This window comes from Anoplopoma fimbria, chromosome 17, assembly GCF_027596085.1.
Source record: "Anoplopoma fimbria isolate UVic2021 breed Golden Eagle Sablefish chromosome 17, Afim_UVic_2022, whole genome shotgun sequence".
NCBI lineage: Eukaryota > Metazoa > Chordata > Actinopteri > Perciformes > Anoplopomatidae > Anoplopoma > Anoplopoma fimbria.
The window spans coordinates 25,106,064-25,123,105 of record NC_072465.1 but is presented as its reverse complement, the minus strand read 5'-3'; the positions used below and the strand labels follow the sequence as shown (position 1 = coordinate 25,123,105).

General features: G+C 39.2%; 1 protein-coding gene across 1 annotated transcript in view; it reads left to right on the top strand.

The window, feature by feature from the left end:
* The first annotated feature begins 2,225 nt into the window (after positions 1-2,225).
* The window catches only part of fer1l4 (fer-1 like family member 4), a 31,282-nt gene continuing 16,465 nt past the window's right edge, over positions 2,226-17,042 (top strand). Inside the window, exons 1-20 of the mRNA XM_054617033.1 lie at positions 2,226-2,304; positions 4,312-4,367; positions 6,663-6,751; positions 6,910-7,009; positions 7,106-7,200; positions 7,688-7,732; positions 7,875-8,027; positions 8,116-8,176; positions 9,739-9,870; positions 10,886-10,948; positions 11,040-11,124; positions 11,211-11,376; positions 12,514-12,694; positions 13,152-13,338; positions 13,452-13,531; positions 14,128-14,253; positions 14,461-14,533; positions 15,159-15,262; positions 15,670-15,778; positions 16,586-16,814. Of these exons, the coding sequence (XP_054473008.1) occupies positions 2,226-2,304; positions 4,312-4,367; positions 6,663-6,751; positions 6,910-7,009; positions 7,106-7,200; positions 7,688-7,732; positions 7,875-8,027; positions 8,116-8,176; positions 9,739-9,870; positions 10,886-10,948; positions 11,040-11,124; positions 11,211-11,376; positions 12,514-12,694; positions 13,152-13,338; positions 13,452-13,531; positions 14,128-14,253; positions 14,461-14,533; positions 15,159-15,262; positions 15,670-15,778; positions 16,586-16,814 (2,213 nt within the window). The remainder of the gene's footprint in view (positions 2,305-4,311; positions 4,368-6,662; positions 6,752-6,909; positions 7,010-7,105; positions 7,201-7,687; positions 7,733-7,874; positions 8,028-8,115; positions 8,177-9,738; positions 9,871-10,885; positions 10,949-11,039; positions 11,125-11,210; positions 11,377-12,513; positions 12,695-13,151; positions 13,339-13,451; positions 13,532-14,127; positions 14,254-14,460; positions 14,534-15,158; positions 15,263-15,669; positions 15,779-16,585; positions 16,815-17,042) is intronic.

Genomic DNA, 17,042 nt, shown 5'->3' with positions numbered 1-17,042 from the left:
TTAAAGGAGAAATGTTGCCCAAATTTCTAAAAGCTGCAAAGAATGTGAAAAAAAGGCTGCCTTAGCTTGTCTTCATAAAGAACTACCCCTCCCATAATGCTTTGCTCCACAGTGTAGCTCACTGTGATCAAAAAGCTTTTCATCCTCTTTGCTGTTAAACGTTTGTTAAACTGATTGATCGACAGCATCAAGTGACCACCAGCTCCACTGCTCACTTATTCAACTAACTGCTATTAACTAACAAGTATGACTAAACCAGTATAACCAGTAACATCATGTCTGTATGAATGTACCTGTTATAATACAAGAATAAAAAAAGGTTTGGGAAAGAAAAACATATTTTAACTGTGTTTCATTGGATAGAGTTGCTGTTTGAAGGATTATTCCGCTTTATTCCAACTTTTATTTTCATAGTTTTTACTATAATTTCTTTCCTCTGAATGTGTGTTTTATTGGCCTGTTGATCTTCTTTTTCACTGATGCCACTGTGTCGCCAGATCTCACCTATGAACTTGGTGAGTACAACGTAATTGATGATGGGACACTTCATCAGTCATTCCTCATCTTTAAATCATTTTCTCATGTAAAAGTAAAACACTGCATTGTTTGAAAATATAAAACTAAACTTCAAGCCTAAATTTGGCTTATGTTTTATATACAAATTACATATGTGTTTCTTCTGCAGTGGTGGAAAGTAACTAAGTACACTTACTCAAATACTGTACTTAAGTAAAATATATAGATACTCCATGTGATTATTTCAGTTTTTTTGTCTCAAGAGGTAAATATTGTATTTTTTTACTCCACTACATTTATTAAGGTTACTTTTCAGATTAAGATTTCCCAAGAAAAATATCAGATTTCGTTTTTCAGATAGTTTCAGTCGAAAAAAGGCCCAAAGAGGTTAAAAAGAACAAATAATTTCTCCCATTAATCATCTAATGACCCCTCAGATTTATCCGGTGACCCTTTGGGGACAGTTGACCCTTAAATTGATAACCACTGGACGGACGGGCACGAGGGAACCTTTCCATTGCCTCTCAACGGCTCTCAACATGTCGGTGGCGAGCCGGCGGCTGATAGCTAACGATGCTAACTAGACATTACTACACAATATCTTTACATGGATAAAAGTTATTGATCAGTATTCATGTTCAAAATGTTAAATACAGCTTATTTAAATACCTAAAGTAGTTCAAAGTAGCTCCACCTTTAGTAGCTATCAGTAAAATGCTACTAACAGACTGAGGCATCAGTATAACAAATATGGTAATGTCATAATCATATATGAGGAACTAAACAAGTAGTTTTACTTAGTAAAATTGTTTTTAATTTTTCTGTACTTTTACAAGAAACATTTTAAAGGCGGGACTTTTACTCGTAGCAGTATTTTTGCATTGTTGTATTGGTGCTTTTTTTTCAGTAAATGATACTTCTTTCATAACTGTGCTACAGCAAGAAACTGAACAATGCTACATTATTAGGAAATAATACTGAAGTATAAAAAACAGGTGTGATTGACTGTATGTTTAAATTAAATTCCTATTTAACACTGTTTTGCTTCCCGTCTTTATCTAACCAGAACTCCAGATGTGTCTATGAGGTGGCTGATAGATCAGTTTTTGACCGTCTCCTCCAGTAAGTAGCGTTTAAATTGTAGATATGTAGAAAACTTTTAGTAAAATTATGAAGTAAACACTGTTTAACTTTCCTTTCTGGTTTTCTTCTTTCTTCCAGCTCGGTTGTTTTTTTTTTCAAACAAAAGAGAAACAGACGTCAAAGAGAACAAACACCAGACTTCATGAAGAAAAGAGCAACTTTAATTCAGCACTATGATTTTGCAGCTTTTGGTTTTAAATACACAACCTGGTGTGTGTGTGTGTTTTTATAAGGAGGAAACTAGTTGAGCAACTCTATTTGCATTCTCAAACATAAGACAGGACCTGCCCTAACACACGCACACACACACACACACACACACACACACACACACACACACACACACACACACACACACACACACACACACACACACACACACACACACATCCTTTCACACTGTTTGACAGAAAACACACACAGCAGTTTAGTTAGTTTCCAACTGTTGAAGAAGGAAGACATAAGAGAGCTCATAAGACGACTTCAGAGGGACACAATGTAGAAACCTGAACAGGTAGACAGGTGAACAGGTGTACAGGTTTGAACAGACATTCATCAGGATCATCATGTCCATCAGTGTGAATCTGAGGAAGATCTCCAACCTGCCGGGACGATACGACAGGAAGGTCGAGCTTTGCTTCAGAGGTCGGTAACAAACACTCACCTGTCCGTTCGTATCTACACGGAGAAAACTAGACTACCGTAACTTTAGTGTACTTTTGGTCTCTGAATTGTTTTCATGGTTTGTTTTTGACAGCTTCCAAAGTACATTTACTCAATAACTGTACTTAAGTGCTTTAATTGAGTATTTCCATTTAATGCTACTTTGTACTTCCATGACAATTCAGAGGCAAATATTGTACTTTTTACCCCACTACATTTATCAATTAACTTATGTTACATGTTACTTGCTGATGTAATATTATAGCTAAAACTTTATTCATAAGCTGCCCAACAAAGTTATTGAAATTAATTCGATTACGTTTATGTAAGTACAATAAATGAGTACTTCTTCCACCTCTGGGCAGAGATGTGAGATGTGTTCAAATACCACACTTTAAAACTTCTTCATTTTAAGTAAAACTTCTTATTTGAAAAATAGTAAAAGCTTATCAGTATTAAGTAAGTACTCTTTATGTAGAATGTCTCATTTCAGATTGTTGTAATATTATATACAATAGTGTATTACTGTTATGAAGTACTCTAACGTTTTACTGTTGTAGCTGGTCAATGTAGAACTCATTTCCACTGCTCTTCATCCTATTAGGTGGTTTAATCTATAAGTAATGAATCGTAGTCTTTCAGGTCATCGTTTGTTTAATTTTTTTTTAAAAGTCTTCATTTCCTGGAGTAGAAGTTTAGAGGCGCTTAAATAGAAAGTGCTTAAAACTTGTGCATGAGTGGACATATTGACTTTTGAATAAAAGAAAAGGAGACATGTCCCTCGACTGCCGCTCAGTGACGAACACAAAGGACATTTTATACTAAAAGTACATTCATTTTGGAATATAATCCAGATGTTTGAAGTGTAGATTTTGTCCACCATCACTTCCATTGGAAGCATGTTATAATTGGATTTTTTTATCTCCAGTATGAACAGGAGGAATAATCTCAAAAAGCAAAATGAGCACACAACTATTGTTTTAAGACAGACTGTTGAAAAAACGTGAACCATTCCTTATGTGTAGATGTTTATCAGAGCTCACTGTTTTAAAGTACATGGCTCTAATGAGCTCATATCTTTGTTAGTTTTATTTAATTTCCACATAATAACCAAATACGTAAGATGCAGTATGCAGTATTCCAGTAATATTCAGGTCATGGTAAGAAAAAAGAAAATATAAAGTAATTACTTTGAATTATCTACAAGCACGTATTAATTAGAAAATTTTCTCCATGATAACATTTTTAAGGAAACAACTAGTTTCTTCATTGATCTATCGATATAATATTAAATATTTATTTAGATTTCTCTTTATAAAATCTACTTCATATACACTTCCAGCATCAACAAAACAAAACAAAACAAAAAACAACACCACATTTAACCGCTATGTAAAACAAACAAATTCAATCTCAGTATCTTCATTATTAAACATAAAGATACGTCATATATAAGTCTTTGAATACAGGTAATCTCAATGGAGAACATCCATCTTTTGTCCTTCACTATTTAAAACAACAACAATACATATGATCCTGTTGTGTCATTAGTTTAAATAAACAAAAAACAATAACCTCAAATTAGGTTATGCTATAATTTAATACTATATATTTGTCATTTTCAATAGTTTTTTCCATTTTCAAATAATTAAACATTTCTTTGTTTACATTGCAGTAGTGTAGCAAGTTACAGTGTGCTTCTTAAAAGTTAATTTAATCCAGTAATATAATACATATTATTGTGAAAGTGGCCACACTGCACAATTACCTTTCTCTTACTTTTTTAATGTATATTTGGACGCTAAGATTGTTGTACTTTTACTTGAGAACGTTTTTGAATGCAAGGCTTTTACTTTCTTACATTTTTACAATGCAGTATTGCCATTTTTACTTAATTTAAAGATCTAAGTACTTTTTCCACCAAGTTCCACCAGCCGGTTAACATCAGTACTGTTGCTGTGGTTACATGTCTGTCTGTTTGTCCTCCAGGTTTCACCCATAAAACCAAAGTCCTGCAGTGTGAGAACTTTGCCATCTTCAACGAGGTCAGTAAACCAACGTCGCCACAGGTGGACACGTTCAGAGCCAATCAGAACACAGAACGATGATGTCATCGTTAGAACCAGCCTCACTTTCTCTAACGTTTACTAACATAAGACTTTGGTTGTATTGAAGTGAATGGGATGTGAGAGTGAAGATTACAGACGGTCGGTTCAGGTAGAAGCAGCTGAGAGGATGAGACGCAGCTGAGATTTCAGATCACATGACCTTCATCATACCTGTGTGTGTGTGCGTGTGTGTGTTACAGCAGGTAGCTGCAGTTGTTTGTCTGCTTCAGATTGAAACTATTTTAATGGAGCTGATAGGAAACTGTACCACTCCTACAGTACACACTCAGACACACAGCCGTTCCTTCAACACACACACACACACACCTACAGACGTGATTCTATTTTATTCTACTGCACTCTACTGTACCCATCAGGGCCCGAGGAGAAATAAAACAACAACAAAAAACTATTAATCCTCTTGAATTAACAGTTTTTAGCAGGAATTACCACACTAGTGGCTCCAGGGATTACAATGTCAGTTTAATTCAGACTAAAACATCTCAACAACGATTTGATAGATTTTTAAGACCTTTTGACAATCATCTTTCTCAGAGGATGAATCCTAATGACTTAATATTAGCATGAGCAGCTTAATACTAGCATGCTAAAATAAGATGGCGAACATGGTAAACATAATACCTGCAAAATGTCATGTTTTCAGCATTGTGATTGAGAACATTTTACCATAGACATTAAGCCATGACGTCACCCATAGGTGTCTGAAGTCGTGTGTTTGACGGCTCTCTTGAGGACATTTGAGCCATTTTTTAACACTTTTCCTAAGTCCCCATTTCTGCAGAATTTGCCCCAGGTAATTACCCACAATTCTCTGCATTGTGACTTAAAACACAAGGTCAACAGGGGAAGCATTTTTGAGAAAACCGAGTAGGTCAAAGGCCTGGAGTAACTTCAAATGATATAATTTAAATTGGTGAGTTGTATGAAAATTCACCTCCCGTTCAGTTGTAATTAAAAGGGAAATTAGCTAAAGACCAAAAACATTTATTGTACCAGGCTGTAAGTTCTGCTTTAAAGTTGGGCATTTTAACAAGGGGATCTCGAAGTCTCACTGTTGGCTTAATTTTTCAGCACTGGAGGTTGATATTCGATTCGGACACAGCCCTATAGTCTCATTAAACCAAAGTGGTCGACGAGCCGCAGTGTACTTTAATGAGTGTACCATCCGTGACTTGGTGGGTTTAACCAAACAACGACAGCCGCTGAGGCTCATAGGAACTGTAGTGTCTAGAGAGCTAGTCAACTGGAGACTTTCTTGAAAACAAGCCTCATTAAAGTGTATGAATTTACAAATTGAGAACATGTTTGTTCACCCGCTTCATCACATTGCCACCTGTTTGTTGACATAATCACTGCCGACAGGTCAGAAGATGTAATTACAGGAACCTCTGTGTGATGTCAACACAGCAGTGAGTCCTGAGTATCTGTGTTTAGTTATTTTCCTCTGTGGAGCCTCTGAGTAAGGCTGGTGTTTGTTCTTCAGGTGTGACCAGGTGTGTGTGTGTGTGTGTGTGTGTGTGTGTGTGTGTGTGTGTGTGTGTGTGTGTGTGTGTGTGTGTGTGTGTGTGTGTGTGTGTGTGTGTGTGTGTGTGTGTGTGTGTGTGTGTGTGTGTGTGTGTGTGTGTGTGTGTGTGTGTGTGTGCACCTAGACCTACTGTAGCACACGGTGATTAATGGGTGTGGTTGGAAATATCCAGTGTAAAGACAGAAATACGCTCTTCCTTCTTCCTCTAGGCTGAGTTTTTCTTTTGAACAAAAGTTAGCAGTTGGCCTGATACTTCAATGTTTAGCTGCTGTATCTCATTGTGTTGGCCGTTAATCACAGGGTTGGTGGTTCAATCCCCGTCTCTGAAGTGTCTTTGAGCAAGAAAAGGAACTCTAAATTGATCCTGATGTGTGTGTATTCAACCTTTATTTCAACCTTTTTGGTAAATTACACAAGAGACAATATATGGGAGAAAAAATATCAATGCGGGCGTTCATGTGACCGTACTTTGCTTATGTTATGACACTTGACCTATTAACATATACTGAAGAAGGCTGTGAGATCTGACTGATAGTTTGGAAAAAGCAAATATATATATATATATATATATATAAGCAAATATATATTTTGTATTTACTTGTATTTTCTTTTCAGTTAATTTCAAAACATAAATGAAGCAATTTTACAAAAAAAGTAACCTGTTGCATGTGTCCTTGTGTGCACAGCATTTCCGGTGGCCTCACTATGGTAAAGTGATCAGAGATGAAGTTTTGTCCATCAGTGTTTACAACTGCAGTAAAGTCTTCTCCAACAGGTAACACACACACACACACACACACACACACACACACACACACACACACACACACACACACACACACACACACACACACACACACACACACACACACACACATATATTGTTTTAATCTCAGACAAACAAAAAATGTCTGTGTGTGTGTGTGTTCATAGACTGCTGGGTAAGCTGGTCGTCAGCCTCCAGCATGTCGTCACAGCGGGGAGGCTGTTGCTACGGGAACCGCTTACTGACGCCAACTACAGCCCGACTGATGTAAGGACACACACAAATAAACACGCACATATATTAAAACGTCACCAATGTTGTTTGACATCTCTTTGGTCTTTTCTTCTTCTTCTCTCTCTGTAGATTTACATCGAGTTGGACATTCGGTATCATCCAGTTGAGGGAGCAGCAGGAAACTGGGAGGGACTCGACTTCCTGAAAGTCGAAGACCAGGATGAGTAAGACATCGTTTCCACACTGAACCCAAAAACCCCCCACATATTCCACTTAACTTTAAAATAAGTGAGGAAAACATAACTTTTTAGTCATCATTTGCAGGAGCACTCCCACATTCGTCTTAATCTTCTTCTTCCCTTTCTTCTCCAGAGTCGTAAGAGAAGACTGGTTTCACAGAGATCATTTAGACTGCTCTGTAAATGTAGGCCATTTCCGCTCTTAGATTATTCAAATGAAAGTTGGACAGTTTTGACAAAATAAAGACTTATTTTAAGCCGTAAAAGTTAGCCACCCGACTGCCAGGCTAATTGTCATAATTGGTGGTTTGCTATGAACAGATAACTATCACTGGATCACTTTGATAATGAATACAATTTAAAAAACGGATGATTCTCAGACAAACTCTGGTGTTATAAGAAGTTTTTTTGTGCAGACCTCCAGATCTGACCAGACTGAACACATGAGTCTTTTCTCTTCCTTCATCCTCAGATCAGCTCTGGTCATCAGGAATGACGGATTTAATGACCCTGAAAGGTGAGAAGTTACACAACTCACATGTTCATTGTCTTAGCTGGAGCCTTACTGGATACTGATACAGTTGTTTCTATAAAAAGGTACTGTCCAAGTATGCCCACAGTATTAACTATTCTCTCTCTTTCTCTCTCCCTACTGTTAGTCAGCTGACTGTCGCTCGCCCAGGTCAGCTGGAGAGAGAGGCTCGTCATCTGGGCCGGAGCCTGGTCCGGACTGGGGATGAAGATGGAGATGACAGTGATGATGACATTATGGACCTGGAGGCCTCCGACATCATCTTCACTCCTCTGCTGAGGTCTGGTTCCTTCACTGTCTATTTGTTTACCTGAGTTCTGTCAACTCATGATCTGCTGACAACAATGTGTGTGTGTGTGTGTGTGTAGTCGTTGCAGGCCGATGAACAAATATGTTGCCACTTCGATGCCCAAAGTCCAGAGCTTCCAGGTGAGTTCATTCCTCCAAATCCTTTTTTCTGAGGCGTCTGTGCTGGTGGATGTTACCGTGGCAACATGGTAATCAAGGCAGCCCAGACATCCTTTTCTCCAGCCGCATCCTCAGGCTACGACTGGAAGGGTCCTGAGGTGATGTGTAATCCCTCCAGCATGGCCAGAAATCCTTTAATTAAAGTGACTATTATATATATATTTATTTATCTCTATGGTAGAGGATGAACCTGCAAAAAATGATCAGCTGACTCTGCAGCTCACATTGACTTAACAGAGTATTTAAAGTGATTTTCAGCTGTTTGTTTAGTTCTCTGACCCAAAACTTTACAGTTTTTGTTCACTCTCACATTCATTCTGCAGCAGGAAGTGGTTTTAACCTTAAAACCCCTAGAGGCTAAAGGGTAAATGATGATCAACAATGTTTTGAATATGGGCTAAGCCTTATTTTAAAAAAAGGGTTTAGAGAAACAGCTGTAAAAACCCAATGTACACGACTTGCTCAGCACCAAACAGCAGATAGACATAGTAAGGCCAAATTCCAATCTCCACACTCACAGGTCAGAAGGTTACCCACAATTCCCCACAATTCATAGCGTTGTGATATTAAACAGGTTTAATAAAGGCCTATAAAAAAAAGTTAAAATAAAGAGAACAGCACATCTGTGTTCAGCCTGGTATATTAAATATACACAGAAACGTTAACTTTAGGGATTAACAATGGCACATAAAAACACATGAAATCAGAGGAATGCAAGCAGAGACTATATTACACACCTGGTTCATTCATTAACCAGGTCTTAAAAAAAATTATTCAAGCAGTTTTGACAAAAGCAGGTAAATAGATTATTTCACATTTATCTCTCATCTCGAAAAGGCAAGAGCCTGGAAAACATTCAAATCAGGGAGTAAATAATGTAAAATAAACACCCACAATTGTACCGAACATGTTTTCATGTTCTCAAGGTTACGTTTTATGTCGCAGCAAAGTGCTGTCCCATTCGTATTTATACCATTTCAAGCTGTTGCAGCCTCTCACACTCCAGAGGGGTTCAGGGTTTAAGCCTTTAGGAGGGACTTTGGGCCTCAGAGACAGGCTGGTGAACTAAGTGGAACATTTTTAGCAGCTAAAGAGACGGATATTACCCTTTGATAAAGTGCTTTACCTCCCGCCTGAGAATATGGACATAACTCTGGTTTTAGACCATTTCACACTTTCACATAAATATTTTAAATATGTTTTATTTCCTGTTGCAGTGTTTGTGAATGACATAAGATGATTGGAAGTGAACACGGACCCAAGCTTTTGCCTTTGAAACAGTCTATACAAGCACTAGCGCTCTGTACTTCTGCAACAGCCCCACCAAGACATTCTAAGGGTCATAATCCCTCTTCAAGTCCACAAAACATATAGACTGGATGTGCAAACTCCAATAGACCCTGCAGCATCCTTGATTACTGTTCCGCTGATTAGCAGACAGACGTCCCTGCCATTCAGAGGACACCATGAAGCTTTACTCACATGATTGAGGTGTGCATAAGTGTGTTTGTGTGTGTTTGCAGTTGAACGTGAACATCCTGGAGGCTCAGAAACTGGTCGGAGTGAACATCAACCCTGTAGTTTTCATCAGAGTGGGGGATCAGAAAAAACGCACCCAGACGCAGAAATCCACCAACTGCCCGTTCTACAACGAGGTAATGCAGAGAGGTGACTGTGCAGAGGAGTATAGTACAGTAGAGTATAATGGAATAGACATTACAGGTGGGGACGGGGGGTTGTTCAGGGGCAGATAGGAGGTCAACAGCATCTTTCAAATAGACATGGTGTACATCATCTGAAAGCTTGTGAGATGAATATTAATTTGAGATGGAGTTTAGCACTGTGTGTCAAGTTTTTCTTGTCATTAATCATAAATACAAAAAATATTGAATTAATCAATTGGCTTACAATAAATTGTGAAAGTGTGAAAGGGCTTAGAACATGATGATGGAAGAATATAACGGCCGTTCCCATGCTCACTTGTGTCTCATAAGTTGTTGCATCCATATTTGATTTGATATCATTTGTTACACAGATTTGGTGTTAAATTTTAAAAAAAAAATTTACCACTTGAGAACTAATCAAAATTTGTTGAGGAACAACATAGGAAAAAAATGCTTTAATTTGATATAAAATATTTTTGATACTTGTGTTTTTTCACTATTGGATGGCGAGAGCCTCTGTGCGGGAAAGTTTTCAGAAACCCCCTTACAATCAATAAACCTAGGAAAATCATACATGTGGCATTTTTATGTGATTATCATAGAGGTCACAATAGGTCATTTTATACAGTGATGTCAAGTTTCAAAAAATGGTGTCACTATGTGTCAATGTGGACTAACATCATCACACTTACATATATACGAATAATAAAATTGGACTAATTGGATCCTTAATATCAGTATCAACTTTCCAGTCACACTGTTTAGGGACCCAGTATGCAGAAATATTAAAATACACAATTTTAGAATAGGTGAAAATTACACATTTGCATTGCATGCAAAAAAATGCACAGCCCCCTTCCCAACAAGCTAGAATGACATGGTTCAAATGGATTTCTGAGGGTGTCTAGTTTGACATCTTTCCAGTATCTTCACTCTACCTCTAAAGATAACTAAAACCCTCAGCCTTTGAAATACAGCATGTCGGTTTCCTCCTATTCTCTTTCAGAACTTCCAGTTTGAGTTTCAGGAGGCTCCACAGATCCTCTTTGATAAAGTCATAGAGATAAAGGTCAGTTCTGCTCTTTGGTTGTTTTGTTTTTTCACTTCTCTTTATACTGCTGTTACCATGGTGACAAACTGTAAATGTCACCTCCTCTCAGGTGTTCCACCGGCGGACTCTGGCCTTCCTGTTGACCCACATTGGAACCTTTAAGATTGACATCTCCACCGTGTACAACCAGCCAGGTACCAGTACGGCTCACACTGCAGCACTGATCAAAACACAGCACAGCACTCACTGAGCTCTGACCTCCTCTCTGCGACCTCTCCAGACCACCGCTTCTACCAGAAGTGGGCTCCTCTCACCGACCCGACAGACACCAGGTCAGGGATCAAGGGTTACGTCAAGGCCAGCCTCAGTGTGCTGATGAAGGGAGACGCTATGAGCATGCCCAGTCTGCCACCACCCTCATCTGGAGCCAGTGAGGACATTGAAAAGTCAGTAACGACACATCTTGAATTCATTGTCATATAATAATAATATTAGTAATTATATAGAGCCTTTTTAAAAAAAACAATGTTACAAAGTGCTTTTCAATTAAAACATGATCCAAGTAAATAAGATCAAGATTTAAGCAAGATAAAATCATTAAAATAAAAAATAAAAACAATTTACCATCAGTAAAGAAAAAGCCTTTAAATAAAAGTTAGTCTCAAGAAGAGATTTTACGGAAGATACTAAGTTCTACAGCTGAGCGGCAAAATCCTGATCACCTTTAATGACAAGTCTGGATTTTGGAAGCATTAGTATGGCCTTGCTAGAAAATCTTAAGTAAAGACAGGAATCAGATCATCCAAGGCTTAAAACAAGCAATAAAATCTTAAAATCCACTCTAAAAATCACAGGTAACCATGAAGGGCAGTTTGGTGTGATGTGGTCGCTTCTCTTAGTAAAATCCTGGCAGCAGTGTTTTGTATCAACTGCCTGTTTTTCGATGTTCTGCCTGCTGAAACCAGAATAAAGTGCGTTGCAATAATCAATTTTGGAGGAGATAAAAGCATGGATGATCTTTTTTAAGTTTTCAGAGGAAAGGAGTGATTTCATCTGATGGTAAGCTGTCTTATTTGGGCAAAGCAGGACTGTACAACTTTAGTCACCTGAGCATCAAAAGACAAATCAGAATCAAAATTGACACATAGCTTTTAGGCCTAATTAGATAAATTGTTATAAAGGCGCCCAGACTAGAGAAGAGATTATGAATGCTGCGAGTGCTTGGGCTACAGTAATAATGATGGTAATAATGTCGATTTCTGATTTGGAGTCATTCAGCTGCAGGATATCAATTTTTTTATTAACGCTTGTGGTACCAGGCCTTAATGGGACATACAGTTGCGTATCATCTGCATAGCGGTTGACGTCAATGTTGTGTTTGCGCATATGAATCATTGATCAATCATCATTTCTTTGATCACATAAAATATAAGTCATGAATTGGACATGGCCAGATAGACATACATGGGGCCTTGAGAAAAATGAGGTGTGGGTCACCGAGAGCGGGACCTCCAAACTACATTAGTAAAAAATTGGACTACTTTGAGGCTAAGTTTAAACAGCTGGTGAATTGTTTCTTGCAGGAACCTGTTGCTTCCTCGTGGTATGGCTTCTGAGCGTCCGTGGGCTCGGTTCCGTGTCCGGGTCTACAGGGCCGAGGGTCTGCCCACCATGGATGCGGGGCTGATGGCCAAGATGTCAAAGGCCACTGACCGGACAATCTTCATCGATCCATACGTACTTTTGACCTTTGCTGGACAACAGGTACTCAGACATGTGTATATGCACATGTTTTTATATATTTTGTGCGTTGTATATGTTCTATCTTCCAAGTAGGCTACCAAAACAGTCCATGCTCTGGGGGAATGTTTGGGGCTGAGCTTCCTGGGCTGGTCGTAACTGATTGTTGGTGGAGTAGTAATCAGATCACTTACTTCAGTAAAAATACCAATACCAAAGTGTAGAAATACTTAGGTATTGGTAGGTAAAATGTGTACATCCCAAGTACTACTTCAATAGAAGTTCTTAAGTATTAACAACGAAATGTACTTCAAGTATCAACTTGTTCATGTGGTGGAAACCTAAACAGGAATAAGCAAAGGGAACTTGTTGTTACTTCTTTCTTTCATCTTGCTCCAGAGTTCTTGGAACCTTTTGGTTGAAAACGCTAATTGTCTTTTAATTTTACAACAACTGTGTGTTTGTGTGTTTGTGTCTGCAGGGGGAGACGTCGGTTGCCAGCGCCACCAACTGTCCAGTTTGGAACGAGGAAATCTCCTTCATTGAGCAGTTTCCTCCTCTGGCTCAGCGAATCAGAGTCCAGGTCCTCGATGACGCCAAGATGGGAGACATCGCCCTGGCAACACACTTCCTGGACCTGCAGCAGATTTCTGACCACACTAGGAATGGTACGACCCGCAGTTTATACACACACTTTTTCACTTTAATGGAGACCAGCCAGACTCCAATGTCTGAATGTCAGCCCACCTTGAGAATTTACGGTAAAATATCTGTCCTGCAGGGTTTAATCCCACTTTTGGACCAAGTTGGGTGAACCTGTACGGATCTCCTCAGAACTCGACCCTTGGAGACGTCCACCAGGTAAACCAGACAGGACCAAATCAATCCTAATATTTAATATTAAAAGTTGTCACTCATAATTCTGCATTGCATCCAATCACAATAACGCTTTGAGCGAATCACTGCACAATCGATACAGTGTCATGGCTTTCATCATATGGGAGTTGGTGTGGTTTCATCCAAAGTGGGCTGGGAAAATGATAGGCACGTCTACACCTATTGCGGATTCAGTACCAGTATGGGCTGAGCCATATGTCAAAACTAAAGTTTGAGATTCTTTCTCAAACCGTAACATTGGTTGGAACCTATGCCACCCCCTTTAGACCCCCATGTTCAAAATGCCCAACTTTATAGCAGAAATATACAAGTTTACAGCCTGGTACAAAAATCTTTTGGACTCTATATAAAATGTTCCTGTCTATGACAATGAATTTTTAGATAACTCACTTGTTTAAATTATATTAAAGCTTAAAGTCAGTCATAAATGAGGGCGTGGACAGGTGGGTGCTATATAATATTTTATACAGTCTATGGTTGTTATTCTGCCCTTTTCAAGCCACCTATTATGTTTACAACAAGTATTAGAACAACCCTCACTAACTGACTCTCTTCTCCAGGCCTTGAACCAGGGTCTGGGTGAAGGAATCTTCTACCGCGGTCGGATCCTTCTCGCTCTCTCTGTGGAGGTTTACTCCTCCCCTACTGCCGTCACCCCAGAAAAAAGCTCTGCTGCCTTAGGAAAGGTACGTCCTACTTATTGTATGTTACCACAGACTTTAAACCAGGACAACACTGCAGTTTATCAGCAGCTAGTAATGATTTTGTTACCTTGGCAACCACGATATCTAATAAAATCGTATGTAACCTTAATGATACCAACCTGATCAGCTCATCGAATCTCAAATATCCCTTTTGACTCTTATGTGACTCCTTCTTGTGTGTCTTTGAAGGTGAAGGGAGCGCTGGGGAAGTTCGGACTGAAGAAGAAGAAGAGGAGCAGCAAGAAGGGAAATAATAAGGAAGGTCAGTCTGTTGAGGAGAAGCAGGAGGAACAACTTTAAATGGGAGAGTGTGGTTTCTAGTTGTCATTTAGTGGAAACAGAGAGGTGAACCAGTTTCATGTTTTAGCTCAAGGACATAGATGGATATCAGTTTCTTCTCTGAATGTCCACTGTCGAGACCAGAGCATGCTAAGTTTAGCTTAGCACGCAGACTAGAAGTAGGGGGAGACTGGAAGCCATCCAACAAGTCACAAATATGTCTGGTTCACTATCTAATTTATTGACTCAGATGAAGGATCTCAAAACAGAATGTTTCCCAATGTTTGAGATTTATTCCAGCTGTAGTTCAAATATTTGCTTTTAAAAATGATTTGTCTCAAAGCCACGATGTTGAAAGAAAAAGCAGAAGAAATTATGCCATACTACAGTACAAATGTCAGTGATTTCTGATATTTCCGCCCCTAAAGAAGTTCAGAGTAACGACAACCTGGGAACAATAAACAGTCTCTGTCACTGTCAGTGTTGATCATATTATTACAGACTCATATAAGTCGCCCCACGGGCATTTTTTCGACGTCTTGGTTAGATTCCTCCACATGTTTTTGTAGTTTATTCATTGGTTTGTTTATTTGTTGTTGTTGTCGTAGCGTCTGCTTCTGCCAGCGCAGTGGTCGACGACTCTGGGGACGCTGGAGTTGAGGTACCAGAGACTGTTACCGTGGAGATTGAGGAGATCCACCCACTCCCGGAGGTCAGTGCCACCAGCATAGATACTAACATTGTTGAGAGGCAATGCTAATTGGTAGTTCCATTGTAATATTAGTGGGAAGAAGCATAGTAACCCCATTTTTGACTGAAGGCAACCACTGCATATCATAGATCTCTAATTCTTTTTTGCGTGTGGACAAACATTTTTCATTTTCACCTCTCATCTCTAACGTATAATTGAATATCATCTGCATAGCAGTAACAAGATATACTTTTAGAACTAGTTTTTACCTGCTCAAGTGGAAGGACATACAACACAGGTCAAACAAAAGAGGACCCAGAACAAGACTTCACCCCACAAGTCAGAGTTGCAGATGAGCAGGTGATCCAGGTAGAAAAGAGAGTGAAGTCCTGTAGCTCTCAGGTTTTCTTATTATTTTTCGTCCTCAGGGTTTCGCGGGACAACCGGAGGACTTTCTGTTGTTTGCATCTCTGTTTGAAGTCACTTTGATGGACCCATCTGTAGGAACCAGGCCGGTGACCTTTGAACTCTCCATAGGTAAACAGTTTATTCTATTTCCTGGATATCTGTACTAGGACAATTATGAAACTATGTCATAAAACACTGATCCTTCACAATAACATTAAACAAAGGAAAGCTGGAACAATTTTTCTTAGAAAAGTATGTAAACGATTAATCAATTATCAAAACAGTTGTTGAATCATTTTTTGGAGACAAAAAATCCATCAATTGACTATTCGTTTAAGCCCTAATCTGCACAGTTAAATAAATGTTTCACTGCTTTTCCAGACCAGATGATACGAAAATGTTATCTCCCATCATTTATTATCGTGCAGAGCACATTCTCATGGATACGTCCAGTTTGTAGAAACTGAACATCTGCTGCAGTTTCAAACTTGGCTTAAATACAACCAGCTTCACCCTGAAGTTGGCAAAAACCCCAAAACACACAAAGCATTAAAAAAAATGAAAGTGTTCTTTCTTTTCAGCATCGAATGAGTTGGAAGAGGACAGTTCTTGTATTGGATCATCAATATGGCATATTTGTAAACACAGTTGAAATTCAAGCTTTTAAACAACATCATTTGGATTTAATCAAAACTTTTCTGGTACCAGAGGACCAAATGTGAGCTGGCTCCAGCTCATTTGGAGGTTGGCTCAGTTTTGGGGGTATGGACTAAGGATAACTTTGATTAAAAAGAAACAAAAAAAAAATTTTAGTTAGTGCGATGGGCCAGATTTATGCCACTGCTGAGCCAGACCCCTTTGGCTGAGAGTTCAGAAGTGTAACTGTATTTCGAACATCAAACCCCTGAGCTCCATCAACCGTTTTGTTTCTGGCAGGGAATAATGGGAAGGCCGTGGGGGTTGAGAGATCCAAGAAGAGCCAGAGCAAGGAGGAGCTGAGGAGGAGCAGGGAGGAGCTCAGGAGGAGCAGAGAGGATCTGAACGAGGAAGCGCAGGGCCTGCTGGAGTCAGAGGACGAGCTGGACCGAGAGGAGGTCCTGAGTGCCGAACCCGAGTCCAGATCTGTGTCTGCTCCAGTTAGACCCGAGCCCACCGAGTTTGACAGGTATTTGACCACCAAATCCACGACTATGACACGTGTAGTGTCTGCATGGGGGGGAAAGGCCACACAAACCATCCAAAATGTGCAAACCTGGCCAAAAATGTATGATACAGTGTTTTCATGTACAAAACAAGGTGTATCCCAACTCTCATTTGACAAAAACACAAGAACAGAGGTGGAAAATGTCTCAATTCCATTCAAGGTTAACTGAAAATGATTCAGAAATATTAT